General features: G+C 41.3%; 1 protein-coding gene across 1 annotated transcript in view; it reads right to left on the bottom strand.

The window, feature by feature from the left end:
* KDR (kinase insert domain receptor) overlaps positions 1-20,476 on the bottom strand; it is a 43,626-nt gene that overhangs the window by 15,660 nt on the left and 7,490 nt on the right. Inside the window, exons 4-20 of the mRNA XM_066279400.1 lie at positions 18,671-18,801; positions 17,935-18,103; positions 16,790-16,929; positions 15,986-16,163; positions 14,361-14,475; positions 14,108-14,271; positions 11,622-11,778; positions 10,570-10,693; positions 9,949-10,057; positions 8,953-9,273; positions 6,710-6,856; positions 6,265-6,396; positions 3,502-3,608; positions 2,941-3,076; positions 2,481-2,585; positions 1,111-1,224; positions 457-545 (exon numbers count right to left, since the gene is read on the bottom strand). Of these exons, the coding sequence (XP_066135497.1) occupies positions 457-545; positions 1,111-1,224; positions 2,481-2,585; positions 2,941-3,076; positions 3,502-3,608; positions 6,265-6,396; positions 6,710-6,856; positions 8,953-9,273; positions 9,949-10,057; positions 10,570-10,693; positions 11,622-11,778; positions 14,108-14,271; positions 14,361-14,475; positions 15,986-16,163; positions 16,790-16,929; positions 17,935-18,103; positions 18,671-18,801 (2,438 nt within the window). The remainder of the gene's footprint in view (positions 1-456; positions 546-1,110; positions 1,225-2,480; positions 2,586-2,940; positions 3,077-3,501; positions 3,609-6,264; positions 6,397-6,709; positions 6,857-8,952; positions 9,274-9,948; positions 10,058-10,569; positions 10,694-11,621; positions 11,779-14,107; positions 14,272-14,360; positions 14,476-15,985; positions 16,164-16,789; positions 16,930-17,934; positions 18,104-18,670; positions 18,802-20,476) is intronic.

Genomic DNA, 20,476 nt, shown 5'->3' with positions numbered 1-20,476 from the left:
GATTCTGGACTAGCATTCTACATAATAAAGATTTTCTTCCATAAAGCCTAGCTCCCTCCTTCTACAGCTCACAGAGATAAATGCCTTGTTTCAAGTTTCACTCAGATGCACTTCCAGCATTAGGGTACTCCTTCCAGAGGGATTTCCACTTGACAGGGTCAAATGTGTCCGGGGAGAGACAAACGCAGAGCTGTCGCTTCTTGCTTTAACCACGCCTACTTTCTCCCCTCCTTAGTCTCCATCCATAATGAATCAATAGATAAAAGTCACAAAAATAGAAGAGCAGAAGCCTACATCCCCCAAAAGGTCAAAGAGGACGTTATGACATCCAAGAGGGGAAGTGAGAAGATTCCTCACAAGTTTTTCACAGAATTTTAACCAAAAAATTAACCGGTACCACTTTGACTTTTCCTTTATTTTACAATGTAGCCAGAGTTGAGTTAGGAAATGACATACCTTGTAGGGGACAAATTCATTTCTCTTGCTTCTTAAGTAAGTTGATAGGTTTCCAAACTTGCAGAATTCCACAATCACCATGAGTGGGCCTGTGGACAGCAGTGTGTCAAGCAAGGAAAATATGTTTTCATTCATGTTTCTAAGTGTATAATATATTTTTGAACCAGAAAATGTCATAGAAAGGCTGCAATCTTCCATTGGGGACCGGATCATAGAAATCAGCTGGTCATAATCCCCTTAATATTGTAGCTTTGCTTTTTCCAAAAGGCACTTCTACAAGACTGACAAAAATTTGGAAAGAATACACATCCACTTGCTTTTTGACACAATCACCTAAGATGAGTCCATTTTAGGGGGAACTACTATTAATGTGCTTTGTTTTCAAGTTTTGGGGGAAGTTTATTTTTCTCATTTGAACACTTATAGCACAAGTAGAAACTGTATTATAGTGATGTGACATATTTTAACTCACAGGAGGATCTAGCATAATTCAGAGTATCCATTTAACCTCCATGAAATACGTTTACATGCATCTGGAAATCTGGCAAAGTATCCTGAGTGAAGGAAATCATGAGATTTGCATGGTTTCCCTCAAACACCGGCAGAGACGCATATGCTCTAACCTGGCGACCAGAACCATCCACAGCTACTCACCCCCTGGCTTGGTACAGGCTCCTAGGAGGTTGACCACATTGAGATGATGGCCAATGTGAATGAGGATCTTGAGTTCTGACATGAGGGCTCGGTGTTCACTGTGTGTTGCTCCTTCTACAAACACAGGGCCAAGAGGGAAATCATTAACATGGGCATCGCCTTAGGAAGATTGATGCATCCGACTGATGCACAACGGCAGCCCAATTTACAGACTTGGTCATTCTCCTAAAAGTTAAGTATAAATTATATTTTCTAATTCCAAATCAATTTTTTTCCTCTAAGTGCACTCAGAATGTTTGAGATTTACAGGAATCCACTGTGAAGTCTTTTGCAAAGCGGAGACTACATCTCCAAATAAAATCACACCCAGGCTTTCTTCTTTTAGAAAACTAGAGTTTCCGATACCAGGTTTGCCATGCTTCTTGAGGCCTGGTAATTTCAGGGCTTCCGCATAAGGAAGCAATACCATGTATTAAACATCCTCCCGTGTTCAGGGCTATGCTGAAGTTCCCGCCAGTCTGTGCTAAGCAGGAAACTTAACAAGGGTCAGCTGGCAAGGCCAGTGGCATACGAGAATGATGAGGCTAAGACTGAGTTTGGCCCTAGTGCTGACCCGTACACTTCCCTGTGATTCACAGACATGGTCCACACCTCAGGTCCTGATGAGCCACCTCAAAATTACAAAGCCCATGGCTATGAGAGACAACTGGCAAAAGGAGTGAGATGGTTTTGACATGCACAAGACCTATCAGCAATGGGTGGGTAGCATCGCTCCATCAATAAAAATACATCACAGTTGGAGCAAAGTTTTGTATGCATCACCTCCCCAAATAAAATGGCAAGACTAGAATTCCACTACTATTAGGATTAACAACTGTTCACAAAGCTTTCAATTGTTTTTAAATCTCGCCCATCATCCTTTTTCCCTAGCACAACCATTCTTATTTTTCATATTATCTTTTATATATTTCAATTCTAGGGAACATGCTGTTTTTATACTCTACTATTTTTACTTATTATATCAAATTTCTTATCATGTTTCCAAATGGTCTATAATTATCTTACTAAAGAACCATAATCTAGTAAGAAAGAATTTTTACATAACAAGGTGGGTTTTTCTCCCCTATAGCCAGGCCATTCAATGCAATGGGCAACTGAGACCCACCCCCAGCTTGGCCTGCCTAGCTGTGCACCCTGGCATGAGGCTATAAAAGAGGAGCTCTCTTTCCAATTTGCACAAAGGTACATAGGTTGACTGCAGGCTTGGCTAGTGGGCCCACCTAACCACAGAGCCACTTATACGAGCCTTTCATCATGTATAAAGACCAGATGAAACAGACTGTTCCATCACCCTACAATTTTGCTTTTACCTTTCAACATTTTGACGGCCACTGTCTTGCAAGTTGCTGTCTTGTCGATTCCAAAGGCATCTGCTTCAATCACTTGGCCAAAGGCACCACGACCAAGAGGCTTACCTACAAGCAGCAATGAGAGCGGCAACAAAACAGACTTGGATTATTACACCACCAAAGAGATATGCAGAGATTCCAGCTAGGTAGGATGACCACTCATCCCAGTTTAACATGAATAGTTCAGTTTACATTCTGTCCTAGCTTCATTGTTTAGTATCTCCCCACTTCACTCCCCAAATGTCCTGCTTTGGATGATTATAAGGGACACTACATTCAAATTCAAGAGATGAAATGAATATTTCTGAACTATAATCCAACCCTCACATGGATTAGATTTGTCATCATCCTAAAGAAAGAAGATACGGCCTGATAAATCCTAATAAATCCAGTATCAAATTAATGTCACTTAAAAGCACACCTAGTTTCAGCCGGTCTCTGGGGAACTCCCACTTGCTGGCATCGTAAGGCAGGCGTTCACAGTGCTCATCCAAGGGGAGCTCATCTGGGTCCATGACGATGGACAAGTAGCCGGTCTTCAGCTCCCCTTCATTGGCCTAGAAAACATTGCTCCTTTAAGTCTCACACACTCTGTTGTTTGGCTATTGTTTGGTATGCTTGTTATTGTTTTGATAGCAGGCCATTCCTGATGTCTCATTTTTAAATAAAACTCATGGAGTTTGAGAGTAGTCCTATTATCATTCTGTTTCCAGTGTCCCCTCAACTCCCAAATGAGCTCAGAATTAAGTTCTTAAATCTTAATTACACTAGACAGTCCAAGCCCTTTTCCCTTTTGTGGCTTCTATCAATTAAAGCCCAGTGGTCCAGCCAAAAGAAAGTGGGCAAGAATGTTATTGTATTAAAATAAACTGTGCCCACTGAGCCAATAACAATGGGAAGAAACAACTCAAAGAGCCCCAATCAGCTTTCATTAATCATGAAAACCACCATGCATGGGATGGAAGAGTAATTATTTGGTTACCCGCTTAACAGTCCGTAGAACAATGACGAGAAGTAGCCAGAAGAACATGGCAATCACTGCAGTGCCTACTAGAATAATGACTTCCAAGTTGGTCTTTTCCTGGGCACCTGGAAAGACACAAGCGAACGAGTATCAACAGTTGGAAGCTCATACCTTTTGAAACAAGATGACAAAGTTCAACACTAAAGCAAGATCTCAAGCTTACCAACAGGAAAATATCCTAAATAAAACATCACACACCTCTGACGTGGATGGAGTCTATAATATTCTTAACGGATAATAAAATTTGCAAAATTTGCTCATGAAAATTTCCAACAATAAAATTCTAAAGTAATTAAGGATAGAAATATAGTCTTCAAAGACAACCGTAGAAAGTAAAAGAAGAGAAGACTGATGAAAAGAAAACAGATCGGGTTATATAGAGAAAAAAAGTATATTTCTGATGAGGAAAAATAAATGCCTGGTTTTACTCTGATAGTCATGTTTTGCTCTGTATAGTAGTTGAGAAAGATCAACAACAACCAAACAAAATAGATACAAACTCATAGAGAATATTTTGATGTTTGCCAGACGGGAGGAGGTTGGCAAAAATGGATGAAAAAGGTGAAGGGAATAAAGATCTACAAACTGCCAGTTATAAAAACAATCACAGGATATAAAGCACAGCATAGGGAACACAATCGGTAATGTTGTAATAACTCAGTGAGGCGTCAGATGATACTAGACTTACTGAGGTGATCACTGCATATATTATATCAATGTCTAATCAGTATGTTGTACACCAGAAACTAATACAATATTCTATGTCAACTGTCATTGTGAAATAAAATAATTTTTTAAACTTCCAGGAAAGAAAAGAGAAGAGAAAAAGCTAGAGGTCACCAAGGAAAGCTGCAGAAGCGCAGGGCTGTGAGGACAGCTCTGAGTGGGAGAAATTAAGGCCAGAGAGGACTCTTTCCACGAAGAGTGAATAGCTGGGAGGCGATGAGAAAGCAGTTGTCACTTAGGGTCTCCAGTGGACGAGGGCTGGGTGAATCAAACCGGCCACAAGCTGTGAGTGGCCTCTAGCAGCTTCACGAAGGCAGAGAGACAGGTAATTAATTAGTTAGCAAAATAAGCGTTAATATACATAGTTGAGAGACAAGCATCTAGGATGCTTGGAAGCAGATTTTGTTTCTCTGATGGTCATACTGAAGTAATTCTCTATTTACACAGAGATTTAAAAGTCCATTTATACACGGTAAAAAGTTCAAAGATTTAATTGTCTGTATAGGTTTGTGTATTAATAATCCCGTAATAATATTTGGGAACCTAACAGGAAAATTAAACATGTACCTCTTCCTTTCTTAGTATTTTCTTTGGGGAAGAGGTAAATCTAATCCCTGTGCCAATGTTACCTAATTAGCTATTGGTAACCAGCGGCAGACAGCTAATGGAGGCCAGGCAGAGTGGAGGAGAGAAATGAATGTCTTGTTTAGGATTAGCCCCCAAACATGAAGCACTTTGGAAGTGACAAAACTACCATGTCACTTGAAATCTTTATTTATTTCATGCACTTGAAAGCTTTATTTGCAAGCACAGTTTATGAAATGATAATAAGTCTACAGATTTGAAAACAAGTCAAGATATCAAGATGCAATACGTGGCAACAAAGATTTGACAGATTAAAGGGACTACAATCTAGACTTTGAGAGACAAGTTAGGATGAGTTCATAGAAATCCATCAAGTGCTCCATCTGTCACCACCTTCTTTCTTCCCCTCGCATACCACTCCTTCGCCTGCATAATACACTTTCGTTGTCTCCCTGATGGGTTATTAACAAAAAGACATAGGAATACACTCCTGAAGATAAAATATTCTGTCACAAATTACCTTTCCCATCTGAGAAAATGCCAGATCTCAAATCATTCCTGATCACACATACAAGTTTCCTTTCATGTTTAGATAAGAAACCCAAATATTTCAGTTCAGAGAAGCAATGGTCTATTGTTCACAAATGAATCTTAATTTTCTTTAGTTCAATGAAAACTATGAACATTTGTGAATATGTGGATAGCACCGATTTTCATGACTAGGCAGAAATACTAATGATTTTCTAAATAAATATAGAGGTATAATTCCATAACAAGTTCACTGAGCTATTCAAATAAAGAAAGAATCAGGGAAAGGCGGATATCCTGTCTGCCTGGCTAAGCATTTTTCCACAATAAGAACTGTAGGGGTAGAAATGTGATGCAAACAAAATGAAAATAATGCCTGACCAGCCGGTGGCGGGGTGGATAGAGTCGGACTGGGATGCGGAGGACCCAGGTTCGAGACCCTGAGGTCGCCAGCTTGAGCGAGGGCTCATCTGGTTTGAGCAAAGCTCACCAGCTTGGACCCAAGGTCGCTGGCTCAAGCAAGGGGTTACTCAGTCTGCTGAAGGCCCACAGTCAAGGCACATATGAGAAAGCAATCAATGAACAACTAAGGTGTCACAACGAAAAACTAATGATTGATGCTTCTCATCTCTCTGTTCCTGTCTGTCTGTCCCTGTCTATCCCTCACTCTCTCTCTCTCTCTGTCTCTGTAAAAAAAAAAAAGAAAGTAACAGGAATTATGTTCTCTGGTTAAAATAATATCTACTCATTATAGAAAATTTACAAAGTACAAAAAATATTTTAAAAGTCACCTATAATCTTCCCACCCAAAGTGTATGAGTATGTATAAGACACAAACTAATTTTTTAAAACCATCAGTTTTGTCAGTAAACTCCCACTGACCTTCTATTATGAAAAATGCTTCCACTTTTGCGCATCCAAGAACATTGCAAGCCTGGCAGGTGTAGAGGCCTTCGTCCTCCTTCCTCACCCTGCGGATAGTTAGGTTCTGGTTCCCATCTTTCAGTACGATGCCTAGGAGAGGAAGAAAATGATAATTTTTACTTATGATATGGTCTGGTAAAGTTTTTCAGGAAAAAAAATTTTAAATAAAAACGTTGCCCTTTATCTTGGGCTATTATCTAACTCCAAAGAGTTTTATAGAATCAACTGCTGACTCATCACCCCTGGCTTCCATGAGAATTCAACAAGGCACTGAATAATCTTGATTCCAATTCTATGAAATGAGCCAAACCACGGGCCCTTAGACTGTTATTTTTTTTCTACCTCAACTATATCAAGAAATAACATGGATTTTAGACAACGTGCCCAGGAAAATTCTATTCACCTGAGTCTTCCACAAGTGTCTCATTATCTTTAAACCAGGAAATCTGTGGAGGGGGATTCCCAGACGCTGTGCATGAAACCTCAATGGTTTCACCGATATTTGTCGTCTGATTCTCCAGGTTTACCGTCATTGCGGGTGCCAGGCGCTCTACACACATAGAGAGAAAATAGAATATTTAGGCATAACTTTTGAAACGGTTTGACTATCAGTAAACTGTTAGACTGTTTAAACTTAGCAAACAGTACATTGTTGTTTTACTAAGCTGAAAACACACAGAGGTTGATAACAGTACCGTGGGTCACTGAGTAGTGAAATGAAGTCACTAAGTCAGACAGTTTAGACAGGTTATGGCATCTCTGTGAACATTCATATTAGTGAATGTGATGTGGAAATCACATTACAAAATAAAGGTTGTCACCTTTATGGATTTTTTTCTCTAATCAGACATGGCTTCTTCCCATAAAGTTCTAACCTGTGACAACCTAGAATTCCACCATGTTTCTCTTAAAAAGTAGAAACCTTTAGTGCAGTTCAACAAAGAATGCCGTATATTTACTTAGTACTCTTTACAAAACTCATTTATACTACTTCTGTTGTTCATTATCAGTCCTATGACAGAGAGGACGGGAGTATTAGCCTTATTTTACCGATGAAATAATTGCAATTCAGGGGGCTAAACAATTTGCCCAAGTCTTTAGAACTAAGTAAAATATTGAGCTGAATAGTCCAGTCCAATGCTGTTTCCACTAAAACACGAACAAAACAACACTCTAAGGAAAGTCAAAGTTTAAAGAAAAGTAAGCCCATGGGTGTTTATTTCCATCAGCAAAACTTTAGATCTACCTTTTTCTTATAAGTCACTAACGTGCTATGGAAATATTTTTTCCAAGCCAATCGAACATTGAAAGGAATCTTGCTGAAAGAATCTGTTTCAACGGTTAGCAAAATGAGATTACCTCCATAGTAAACTGTATTGAGGTTTAAGCAAATATCCTGGCCTCTAGTCAGTTTCTTAGTATAATTTTTGGGAGACAACTTGGGAATCCCTAGGGAGTCAATCCAGCTCATTGTGAGCACATATTTCCTGGGCGTGGCAAGGCTGGGAGCCTCCTTCGCATCTTTTTCTGAATTCTTCCAGTGGCTTAAAACCAGGCCAGTCACCAAAGTGAATAGAAACCATGACATGTGGTGTGTTTTGAAGGGCCCTGGGATGACATCACCCAAAAATATCTCTTCTTTTGACACCTGAGTCTTAATTAACACTAGCAAAAGCCATCTGTGTCTGTCTAAAGATATCTCTTCAAATATGCCCAAAATAAGGCCTCTGAGGTATTAAAACTTTAATATAGATGAGTTAACCTGGAGAGCTCCACTTCCTAACAATAAAAAAAGTTTTTTAAACCATGCATCTTAGAAACTGGGAAGGGACACTAAGGAGACGAGAAAATGGAGGGAGCTAGCACAAGGCGAAGCTCACCAAATTTGCCTGATCTCCCCAGAAACAGAACCGTGGCTGCACGGATATTGTACAAAGATCAAGGCTGGATGAGGTGTACACAGTGGCTTCACGGGGATTCACAAAGCTATCTACTCACTAAAATGATCATCTCAGGGGCCTTGAACTACTCTGGGCCACATGGCATGAGGCAAAGGTATAGGCATTGAGTGTAGCGGCCCTCACATAGGCTCTCACGGGTCCTAAACAACCTGTCCATCACACTGTTCACGCCGCAGATCTCTCAGCCTGTGTCACTGCGTTCAGTGACCGAAGCATAGCCAGAAGTAAAATAGAAAACAATTCCTGTCCTCACAGACACAGAGACCTCACTGTACTAAGACTGCCCAGTGGTTATCTGTATTCTCATCCTGTCCACCTATTCACCCCTGTGAAGTTCTGTCATCCTCCTAACGCATACTAGACATTTCACAAATATGTGCCTATTCAAATAAACGAATGCTCAAGAATAAGGCAGAAATTTCCCTGGGTCAGGCTAATCCCTTGCAGATACTAGTAAGTTATTTTATCATCAGGCTTGGAAAGAACCAAGCTGTTTTCTCCTTTTAACCCATCACTTTACCATTATTAGCTTCTTTCTGCCTCGAGGACTTCCAGTGAATAAGATAAGCATGCACCAGTTGACTGTATAAGCTCCTAGCAGGAAGTAATCTTCATTCAGCCCCAGAAAGCACTACATTTAAGGCATTCCGACAGCCTCCGGATGATCCAGAGTTGCCTCCCCTACCTAAGACTGTGAGCTGCCTGACCACGCAATGTCTCTTCTTAGTCCTCCTGTCCTGAGCAAAGCAGACGTAGTCTCCTTGATCCTGCAAGGATGCATTCTGGAGCTCCAGGATCAAAATGTCATTTGTGCTATTAGAGAACATGGTGGCGTTCATTTTCCAAAGAGCATCCAAGTTCTTGCAGACAGACGCGGGGAGAGCCTGTGGGCCAAGTCTGTACCACGTGAGGTTCTCAAAGGTCGTTCTGTCTGCACTGCACCACAAAGACACGCTCTCCTGCTCGGTGGGCTGGCCGCCAGGCTGCACCGTGATTTCAGGACCCTCTGAAATGTAAGACCCGCGGTTAGAAGACAGTGATTCAACTTGGGCATCACACTATTGTATTCCTGTTGCCTTCAGACTGACATAAAGCACCAAGAAGAGTGAAGCTCTAGCAATCCCAGACAATGTAATAATACAAGGAGACAACCAAACTGGACAATTTAGGTTTCAAAAAATATTATTTCACCAAAAGATATTATTTGAAAATGTAAATAAATTTTTACAAATATCTATCAAGTATCAACTAAAGCTTAGCCAGAAAACTAAGCGGAACAGACAAAAACAGCAGCATTTGGATGACACTGCTGGTGTGTCATTACAACCGCCTCCAGAAAACCCAGCCTTATCAACTGGTCAGCAGCAAGCCACCAGAATTCACGGAACCAACCATTAGCCCAGCATTGTGCTAGGCTCTGATGACAAAGACATAAATATGATGCAGGAATTGTGATATAATAAAGGTATAAAACTGTTATCTCTCCAGTGAAGCTGGATGTACCTACTTCTCATGAGCCGCTACCTGAGGAGTCTCAATTTATAAACAAAAGCACAATCAGCAACCCAAGTCCTCTCCTTAAACGCCATGGCACTCAGAGGACTAGCAAGGGCTAGAGAGTATCAGACAGCTTAGCACAGGCTTGGAGAGACCCAGCCCACCCGTGGACAGCAGCACTTACTGGTCACGTGAAAGGAGATAACCCTCTCTCCTCTCCCGGCTTTGTTGACCGCTTCACATTTGTACAAAGCTGACACATTTGCCGCCTGGATAACAAGGGTACTTACAGTCTGTGGAAAAAACAAATCCCAGGCCATCAACAATGGAGGTTGTGTTTACGCGCATGCATTCGGACTAAATTCAGCCACCCCACAACTGCTCTGACATGCCTACTGCATTCATACCACTGCACTGACCACTCTCAAGTTCATGCAGGTTTCATTATGCTGGTTTCGATCACGTTACAGAAAATGGGCTTTGGAAACCTAGTGTTTTAATATAATATATTTTCTTATTTTCATAATTATAAAATCAGAATCACCTCGCAATAGATGTATTGATTTAGTGGCATGTGTGTTTTACCTTACTGTAATGTAAGCTACTAACAAGTCAATGGTGCTTCTAAAAATCAATGGTGTTTTCAAACTGACTTAGCCGCCAGTATTTTATCATTTGATTTATTTGATTATCAATATCCAATATTCCTCACATAATATTAATACCCTGCTTCCATGCCATCCTTCCATCCTGCCATGAAAGAGAGAAAGAGACAGATTTTCAAATGAAAGAACTTCAAACTCACTTTGTTTTTCCCTTCAATCAGGGCAAATTGATTTTTGTTGACTTCAATTTTATTTCCCCCCTGGAAGTCCTCCACATTCCTCCATTCTTTACAGGTGTATGCATTTGTCGTTAAGACAGCTTGACTATAAGAAAGCGATAACAGATCATATTATGATTAAATTTTTCTTTAATTTACATCAGTAGTAAGAAAAGGAGTCAGATTTGGGCTACCATGTTCTTAGAAATGACTTTCAATGCACGCCTTGTTACAAGACTTGGTGCCAATTAAAAATAGGCCTCAGCAATTAGGGAAGAGGTTCTAGGTAGATTCATTCAGGATACAGGAGGGAAGCAGCTATTCTGGGAACAAACCTCCATTCATAAATTGGATCGACAAGACAATTCAAGTTAATTTAGTTCAAAGGAAGGCAAGGAAACTAAGAAACCACTGGGCTCCTTAAAGTACTCTCTGTGGGACTGTGGCCTTTGTGTAGGAAATGGTCAGCATCTGAGGAAGAATCTAGTAGTGGCCATCTCAAAAACAACAACAGGAAGTGAACTGCTTAGGGTGGTGGTTCACTTAGGTGGCTTGTTGTTGTGGGTTTTTTTTTTTCCTAAGGATGTCTGGACTTGTGTTAGAACCTGATAAGCTGGCCTGAGCCTCTGAGGGCTGGGTGCAGTGAGGTCTACTGCTCCCCTGAATCCAGCAGGCCTTCCCTGAGATGAACCTTCTCACAGATAAGGAGAAGAGATGTGGTGTTCACCAGTTAATTGGTATAACCGGAAAAACCAAAGACTGGCAATTAGCAAAGTGAGCCAAGAACCTGCATTTGGAGAGGTGTACATCTGGGCTAACCTATGAAGAGAGAGCAAGCTAATCTCCAAGCAGGGTACCCCAAGGAAAGACATCTAATATGTAAGACCAGGAAAGGTAGAAGGAGGTTACGAACACAGCCTGAGGAATAACTATCTCATCAGAGACAGCCTTCTTAGCTTCGCATGGAGTCAGAGCAGAGCTTGGCGATAAGAAATGCAAAACGGCAGGAAAAAGGAGGGCATGGCCCTACTTACGTGGGCCTGTAGGTGCACTCTTCCTCCCGCTGCCAATACCAGAGGATGCAACTTGGGGGAGGAACCGCGTAGACGGTGCAAGTCAACGTGTGGGTGGTGCCATACTTGTAAGAGTCCACAGGAGAGATCAAAGATTTCTCACCAATCTGGGGTGGGACTAGAGATGGGAAAAATAACTTGTGAGTTATCAATCAGCTTTGCAAAAGTAGAAAATAGAAGTATTCAGCAACTAAAGCCTACATTTTTCTAAGCAAATGATTTTTGGTTTGTCAAAGAACATCTAGACTAGGAAACAGAAGACCTGACTTCTAGTGACAGTACTACCACTGCTGCTGCTGCTGCTGCTGCTGCTACTAAAAAATTACTATCACTACTAATAATACCACTTATTAAAGCTGAATGACTGTGCAAATCTCACCCCCTTGTTACTCAGCTTTTCTCATCTACATTATAGAATAGTTCTCTTCATCCTTCCATTCTCACAAACCAAGACAGACAGACAGAAAGAAAATGGTTGTGAATAATATAGTACCATAAATATATGTACGTATTATGCAACAAGCACTGTTCTGGCTGTTTTACACTGATTGGTTCATTTAATCCACACAACCACTATTGTTTTTCTCTATTTTACACACGAGAAAAATGAAACATCAGAAACACGAATGACTTGCCCAAAGTTACTCACCTCTCCTCCCACTTCACCTCCCTTTCCTTCTCCTCCTTCTCTTCCTCCCTCGCTCCCTCCTTCTCTCTCTTTTTTCTTTCTTTCTTTTTTGGCTCTAAACTCATTCATTTGAAACTCTTTCCTCATCACTTTTAACTTAAAGCCTTAGATTATACTTTCAAAAGTTGAGTGCTTTTTTATTATACAGCCGGGTAAATATGATACTAGGGCGAGTCAAAAATGTTCAATGACTTCATGAATTAATGAGGTAGGATTATTCACCGTCCATTTTTTTATAGGTTTCCCTGTTTATTTCCTTCTCCCCACCTCACTTCTCAGCTTCTCAACTTCTCGCCACTCCTCAATCCCCTACTCCCAAGTGGCCGCTGAGGAACATTGCTTGAAACTGTTATCTTTAAAATACTCCCTCAAGCTGATGTCCCAGCAAAGAAATAAAGCCAACCTCAGCAAACATACAGGGAGGTGGTAGATACAGGGGGAGACACCTTACTGTCACATGAGAAGATCCTGGAGTTTTAATATGCACACCAATAAGGAGGACAAAGAATTTACAACAGAGATGTATTTCCCAAACTGTGTTTGGAGCATGGTATTAATGAATTTACTGGGGGAGGGATGCTTTCGTCAAATAAGTTTGGTAAACCTTGAAGCCTCTATGTCTCTCCCTTGGAGAATGGCAATGTACATTCTCATATTAAAGGTCCTGAGAAGTCTTGCAATAAAGACAACTGTTTGACATCACCTTAGATCACCCGCACTTACTCGACCATGACACCCCTTTTTTCCTCCACCCAGAGCACTTATTTGCATCTTTCAGTTTGAGAAAACAAAGTTCAAATCATCCTTAAATAAAAAAAAACAAATATCTTCTCTTTACAGCCTCAGAGTCAGATCCTAGGCTCCCGTTTAAAAATAAAAAACAAACAAAATTTGAAAAGCTTCCAACCAGCCTGGGCAACACTAATACATCAACCACAGAGTCAAACTGGAAGCTTCCCACAAAATGCAAGAGGAGCCTTACACATTTGCAACGCCAGGTGCGCAATTCTGTGAGATGGGAGCAACGTGGTGCAGGTTAAGTTTCTCAGCCAGCCCCGCGGGCATTCTCAGCATTTAGCCATTGAGGGTACCATCTACATTAACCTGTCATTTGACCACCAAACAGTTCATTTGCATGGCCTCTTAAACAAGCATGTCCAGAGCACACTCTCCTACACCTCATTTCACCTTGACTGCTCTGGATCATTCTTTTTTTTTTTTTTTTTTTTTCATTTTTCTGAAGCTGGAAACGGGGAGAGACAGTCAGACAGACTCCCGCATGCGCCCGACAGGGATCCACCCGGCACGCCCACCATGGGGCAACGCTCTGCCCACCAGGGGGCGATGCTCTGCCCATCCTGGGCGTCGCCATATTGCGACCAGAGCCACTCCAGCGCCTGAGGCAGAGGCCACAGAGCCATCCCCAGCGCCCGGGCCATCTTTGCTCCAATGGAGCCTTGGCTGCGGGAGGGGAAGAGAGAGACAGAGAGGAAAACGCGGAGGAGCGGTGGAGAAGCAAATGGGCGCTTCTCCTGTGTGCCCTGGCCGGGAATCGAACCCGGGTCCTCTGCACGCTAGGCCGACGCTCTACCGCTGAGCCAACCGGCCAGGGCCTGGACCATTCTTATACACAGAAGCCTACTCATGAGGCGAGTGAAGCAGCAGGAGGCAATGGAATGGCGGCCTGGCTCTTCAGGAAAACATAGTCATCCCCTTCATAATAACTTTCGGGTGGAGAAGGGAAAATGCGTGGACTCACCATTCACAACCAGAGATATCATGTGGCTCTGTTTCTCTTTCGAAATGGGATTGGTAAGGACAACAGTATAATTTCCTGTGTCCTTTTCACTCACTTCCATAATAGTCAGTACATGCCCCACTTTAATGGTATGATTGGACTCAATGGGTCTTCCATTTTTATACCTATGGGGGGAAAAAAAACCCAGAAGTTATACAATCTAAAGATTTTCTTTCATGTGGAACAATGTTTTGCACGGATTTTCAGGAGTTACCATTTTATTTCTGGGGTGGGGTAACCAAGGAACTTCACAGGGATTCGGACACGGCCTCCCACTGTGGCTTCCACCAAAGAGTCCATGCCACTATCAAAAGCCACAAAAGGTTTTTCTGAAATAAGATAAAAACAATATAATTTTTATAAATGTCTATACCTGGTCATCCAGCTTATTATTTCATTTCAAATGAAGAGTCAAAGGCCTGGATGTCTAAGTTCACATATTCCCCACACTATCTTGCTAAAGGCCACATTCCAGCCCCTCCCACACCTCCAGGCTTTGCGCTGGCTTTTCTCTCTCCCCAAGTGCACTCTGTAAGCCTACCATGTGCTCAAGTCGCAATTCAAGGAGATTTTCCCTTGTGAAGCTCACTCTGTGCTCCCCAAGGACAGTTGGGGGCTCCTTCTCCTCTGCTCCCGTGATACCTCAAACGTACCCTCCTTGTCCCTAGGACTCAGTCCTCGGGCCTCTTCTCAGTCTACCCTGTCCTCTACGCTCAGGCACAGGTTCCATTCACATGCTCCTAAATGAATGGCTTTCTGTGTTCCAGGTTATAAACTAAATACCTCCTTTGGATGGTTGATGGACTTCTCCAAAAGATCAAACCCAATCCTGTTTCTACTTACCCCTCTCTCAATCTTCCCTGTCTCAGTAAGTAAAATCACTATTCACTCAGTTGCTCATGATAAAAACTCAGAAGTCATCCTCCATTATTTTCCTCTTACCTCCCAGAGCCAGCAAATCAACAAGCAGACCCTATTGGCTCTAACTTCCATAGTATATCCAAATCAGGTCCTTTCTCACTTCTACTTCTACCACTTTGTCCAAGCCACCCATCAGCTGTAACCTGGACTACTGCAATTAGCCTCCTAACTTCTGGCCTTACTTTCCTAAAGTATTCCACATCTGGCTTGAATGCAGGTTCACCAGCTTGAGCACAGAGTCACTGGCTTGAGCATGGGATCATAGAAATGAACCCAAAGGTCACTGGCTTAAAGCCCAAGGTCACTGGCTTGAGCCCAAGGTCACTGGCTTGAGCAAGGGGTCACTGGATCAGCTGTAACCCCCCAGTCAAGGCACATATGAGAAAGTAATCAATGAACAACTAAGGTGCTGCAATGAAGAATTGATGATTCTCATCTCTCTCCCTTCCTATCTGTCCCTATCTGTCCCTCCTTCTGTCGTTCTCATTAAAAATAAATAAATAAAATAAATGAGAAATTAAGTTATTTGCCCAAAGCTTCACGGAAAGTAATTCAGTCCAAGTTTCTCCAACTGCAAAGCCCATGCCTACTCAGGTAGAACTCTCAACCTTGCAATAAAATAAAAATTTAAAAACTATCTTAGATAACAACCCTCTGTTTATTATAGCAATAATAGCAACAACAACTACAGGTACTATTTAGTGAACATTAGTGATATAGTTACTGTCTCATTTTATCATTAAGGTTGGGATTTGAACCCAAGATATGCCCTTGACCTCTAGGTCATGACACATCTCTAGCAAGAGTTCACATATATCTGCTGAATGAACAAAATAGAAATCACTAGCTGACCCAAGTTCATTTAAATTATCTCACTTTCCAAAGCACAGCATAATTCCAAAGGAGATGTTAGCTTACCATGGACCCTGACAAATGTGCTATTCTTCTTGGTCATCAGCCCACTGGAAGCCTCACAGGTGTATGTCCCTTGGTCACTCCGGGTTACCCCATCTATAGTCAAAGTGCTTAAAAATTTCTTCGTGTCACTCTCAGTCTGGGTTTTCAGATCCCGGTTTACAGGTTTCTTATGCTGATGCTGAAAAACAGTCCAAAGTCCAGCATAACATTACCCAGTAGCTTCTAGATACCCAGAACACCAAGTCTTGGCCCTTTGGCAACACTATTTAATGCTAATAATAGAGGCATCAAAACCTTTAACATATGTAGACAACAAATATATTTGGTTCCAGGAGAAATAAATGGAAATAAGTGAATTGGGATTTTTTTTTTTAAACTTCACATAGTGAGAATGAGACGGGTGTGAATTGCAGAAACACAGGTAAATAGAGCCACTGTTTAAGAAGAAGTGTGCCTCATGCCACATCTTGAAGAGAAATTTCCCTAAAAGAAAAATAGATCAAGGACTTTGCCAAACAGAGAAATAATGCACCCTGGGAAGATGTAATACCCCAGAGAAAACTAGTCTTCACAGCCTGACTGCAGCAGAGTGAACACAGTTCTTGGCATTGCATCTTCTTTTCCATTAATGCGGTCTGTTCTACAGTTCTCTTAAAGTGTGTGTGTGTGTGTGTGTGTGCGCGCGCACGCATTAAGGCATTTACATTTTATCTGGCTAGACAGGTCCCTATCTCTCTCAAGCAAACTCCATTGGGGCTGATCATCAAAGCATTTACAGATCTGGTTTTAAATTGTTAGTGTTACCTTCAAAGAAGGGTATTCCCACTTGAAGTAAATCCCCACATTCAGTTCAGTCCTCGCTGTACAATTTAAAACAAGCTTCTCGCCAACAGACAGCTCAACTCTGTGAGGGGGGCTCAGAACTACATCATAAATCTTGGACCCTGGATTTTTTCAAGTAAATTGAAAAAACAGAAAGTGAGAGAAAAACCAAATCTATGACTTGGCACAAGTTTTTCCCAAAATGATGCAACTTTAAAACGTGTCATATCATCTTTCCCTGAAGGTTTTCCCAAACTTGGGAACTCCCAGAAAAATGGCTATAGGTATTTACAAAGCAGACCTGCAGGGCTCTCAAAGATGGTGGAGCCCAGTGCAGAGAAAAGTAATAAAATTTGAGTAGACAATAGCCAATGGGGCCAATTTTAGTAAACTGCTGTTATTTCCATAAAATAGGTATAATTAAAATAATCAATGCCAACCAATGTTCTGAACATTCAATATTCCATAAAATATGCTTCAGTTAATAGTATTCTTTTCATCCTTGGTCATGGCAAGAAAAGAGAAAACCTTGTAAGCACATAGGTTTATTTGATTTTAAAAAAGAGTAGAGGCCCTGGCCGGTTGGCTCAGCGGTAGAGCGTCGGCCTGGTGTGCGGGGGACCCGGGTTCGATTCCCGGCCAGGGCACATAGGAGAAGCACCCATTTGCTTCTCCACGCCCCCCCCCCTCCTTCCTCTCTGTCTCTCTCTTCCCCTCCCGCAGCCAAGGCTCCATTGGAGCAAAGATGGCCCGGGCGCTGGGGATGGCTCCTTGGCCTCTGCCCCAGGCGCTAGAGTGGCCCTGGTTGCGGCAGAGCGACCCCCCCACCCCCTGGAGGGGCAGAACATCGCCCCCTGGTGGGCAGAGCATCGCCCCTGGTGGGCGTGCCAGGTGGATCCCGGTCGGGCGCATGCGAGAGTCTATCTGACTGTCTCTCCCTGTTTCCAGCTTCAGAAAAATACAAAAAAAAAAAAAAGAGTAGAGATAATGAGTTGTCCCACACCATGTCCTGAGTTAATACATTTTTCAAATCCCTGTCCTTCACCCTAAGCCTTAATCTGCAGGCTATTAATACAAGAATCTTTATTATTTGATAATAATGATGTAGGAAGGAACTGTCCTCTTACCTACAACCACAACTATGTACATAATAGACTGGTAACTTTCATCGTTAATTTTTGCTTCACAGAAGACCATGCCGGCATAGCTGATCATGTAGCTGGGAATAGTAAAACCTTTCTTGCTGTCCCAGAAAATTCTGTTACCATCAGGAACAAACCTCTTCTCTGGATATCTCTAGGTAGAAAAAGGAATATTAAATATTTAATCAAGTGCTATCCAGAAGTGAAATCATGTGAAATGATGTCTTTAAAAAATGGACATTTTTAAGAATACATATTGGTTTTATTTATTGTCATTTTGATTTTTCCTAAAGGATCTTTACATCTCATTGTTGATGTTAAGCTACTCATTTTTTTTTTTTTTGATCGAGATAGAGAGAGAGTCAGAGAGAAGGAAAGATAGGAACAGACAGACAGGAAGCGAGAGAGATGAGAAGTATCAATTCTCTGCTGTGGTTCCTTAGTTATTCATTGATTGCCTTCTCATATGTGCCTTGACTGGGGGGCTACAGCAGACTGAGTGACCCCTTGCTCAAGCCAGTGACCTTGGATCCAAGCTGGTGAGCTTTGCTCAAACCAGATGAACCTGCACTCAAGCTAGCAACCTCGGGGTTTCGAGCCTGGGTCCTCTGCATCCCAGTTCAATGCTCTATCCACTGCACCACCGCCTGGTCAGGCACTAGCCATCTTAATATTAGCTTAAATGATGGAAACATAAGAGATGATTGAAGATGTAACTTACTGCACAAAGTGACACGTTGAGGTTTGAAATGGACCCAAGGCATGGAATCACCACAGTTTTGTTTTTGTTCTCCATGATGTACACAACTCCATGTTGGTCGCTAACAGAAGCAATAAATGGAGATCTATAATCTAAAAAAAAAAAAATTAATTTCTTTTAGTTAAGGACATTTACTAAAAATGTTGGTTATCTTTCAGGTTCATAAACTCTGACCTGAGAAGTAAATGATTGGGAATGACACTTCACACTTGGCAAAGGAATCCATAGTCAGTCTGCTGGCAGATATCAGGCTCCAAGTATACCCTAGAGGGGGTGTGCATGTGTGTGTGTGTGTGTGTGTGCATGAAAATATAAAAGAAAGCTCTCAGAATGGGATTGCCTCTTGTCACAAGGATCATCAATCTAGTATATTTTATAGGAACCACATTTAAGCAGACTGATCATTATAATTTTTCAAAATGAAGGAGCATACTTCTTTATTTTTCATTAGCTGTTTTCATATACATACATATTTTTTATATATAAATTTTCAAGTAAATTTAAAGTTAAGTCTTTATACTTTACCTACTGAGTTTTATTGAGGTTAAAATTTTTTATGCTTTCTTTCTTGGAGCAAATAATGAAAATATATTAATGGGTCCAAAAAAAGACCTTTAAAATAAACAAGAAATAACTAACAATTTTGAATTGTTTTATGTGGGTATTTTAAAATTGTGAAGACTAGGGGTGAGTTTTTAATAAAATAATGTTTAATGTTATTGCATTTAGTTTAATATTTAGCAGTCATTAATATCTTCAGTGACAAAAACTTGAAAAAAATCTATCATGGCAAAGAGTAAGGAGAAAACAATAGAGATTTCAATATCATCCGAACATCGTTCATACAATGTTAATACACTGCTGGGAAACTCCTCCATGCTGCAGAGATAGAGTTGATGTGGTGTGAAGTCATGCTTGAAACTTCAAGGGAAATAATGGTTCAAACTGCTATGACCAACACACCTGACTTAGCATTTTCGATGCTCTTCATGATGGTTGGTTCACGTGAAGGAAGAGTTAATTAAACCAAAGAGGACAAAAGCAACTAATTCTCTGAAAGAGAAGTTTGATTTCCTTCCCAGCTGGAAAGCACAGAAAGGCAGCCAATCCAGCCTGCCACATGCCACAGCCATTATCTTGCAAGGCCAGGACCCACTTCTTGGCTCCATCCATTGCTGGAGGGAATGGGGTCAGAAGGCTAGGGAAGCAAGGTAGGGACCAGAGGGGCTATTAAAGGGCTGTCCATAGGGAATACTTCAGTGTTTTCTTTCCCATTGTTAAGCTTTATGACCAAAATCTTGAATAGCTTACCTCTTAGGCAGGAAGCAAAATTTGATGGTATACCAAAGATGAGCAATATATAAATAAACAGTGCTAGGGCTTGTTACTTCTCAATATTACCTACTTTTCATCCATATGTTAGGAAATGTTAAATAGCTTGCTTGCAGAGCAAGCCTTTTTGCTTGTTTTACAGAAACTTTTGGAAGCTACATTAACCCCTTTGACGTAAGACTAAAACTATTCAGTAAATCAATTCTATTTCAGTATCCTATGAAAAGGAAATAAACAAAAGAAACCCAAACAACCACCCATCCTCTCAAAATAAAATATTTACTGAAACTCATGAAATGAATTTTCACATGTCTCCAGGTTTCCTGACTCCAGGGAGAAGGAAATAAGGAGATATTATGGGAGAGGTTCATCTTGTAGTCTATTTCCAGACAGGCTGAAAGCAGGAAATCCTCGCAATCTTCTGAGAAAGCCTGG

This window comes from Saccopteryx bilineata, chromosome 5 (genome assembly GCF_036850765.1).
Source record: "Saccopteryx bilineata isolate mSacBil1 chromosome 5, mSacBil1_pri_phased_curated, whole genome shotgun sequence".
NCBI classification, from domain to species: Eukaryota; Metazoa; Chordata; class Mammalia; order Chiroptera; family Emballonuridae; genus Saccopteryx; species Saccopteryx bilineata.
The sequence above is the reverse complement of the archived record's forward strand: the minus strand, read 5'-3'. Positions and strand labels throughout refer to the sequence as shown.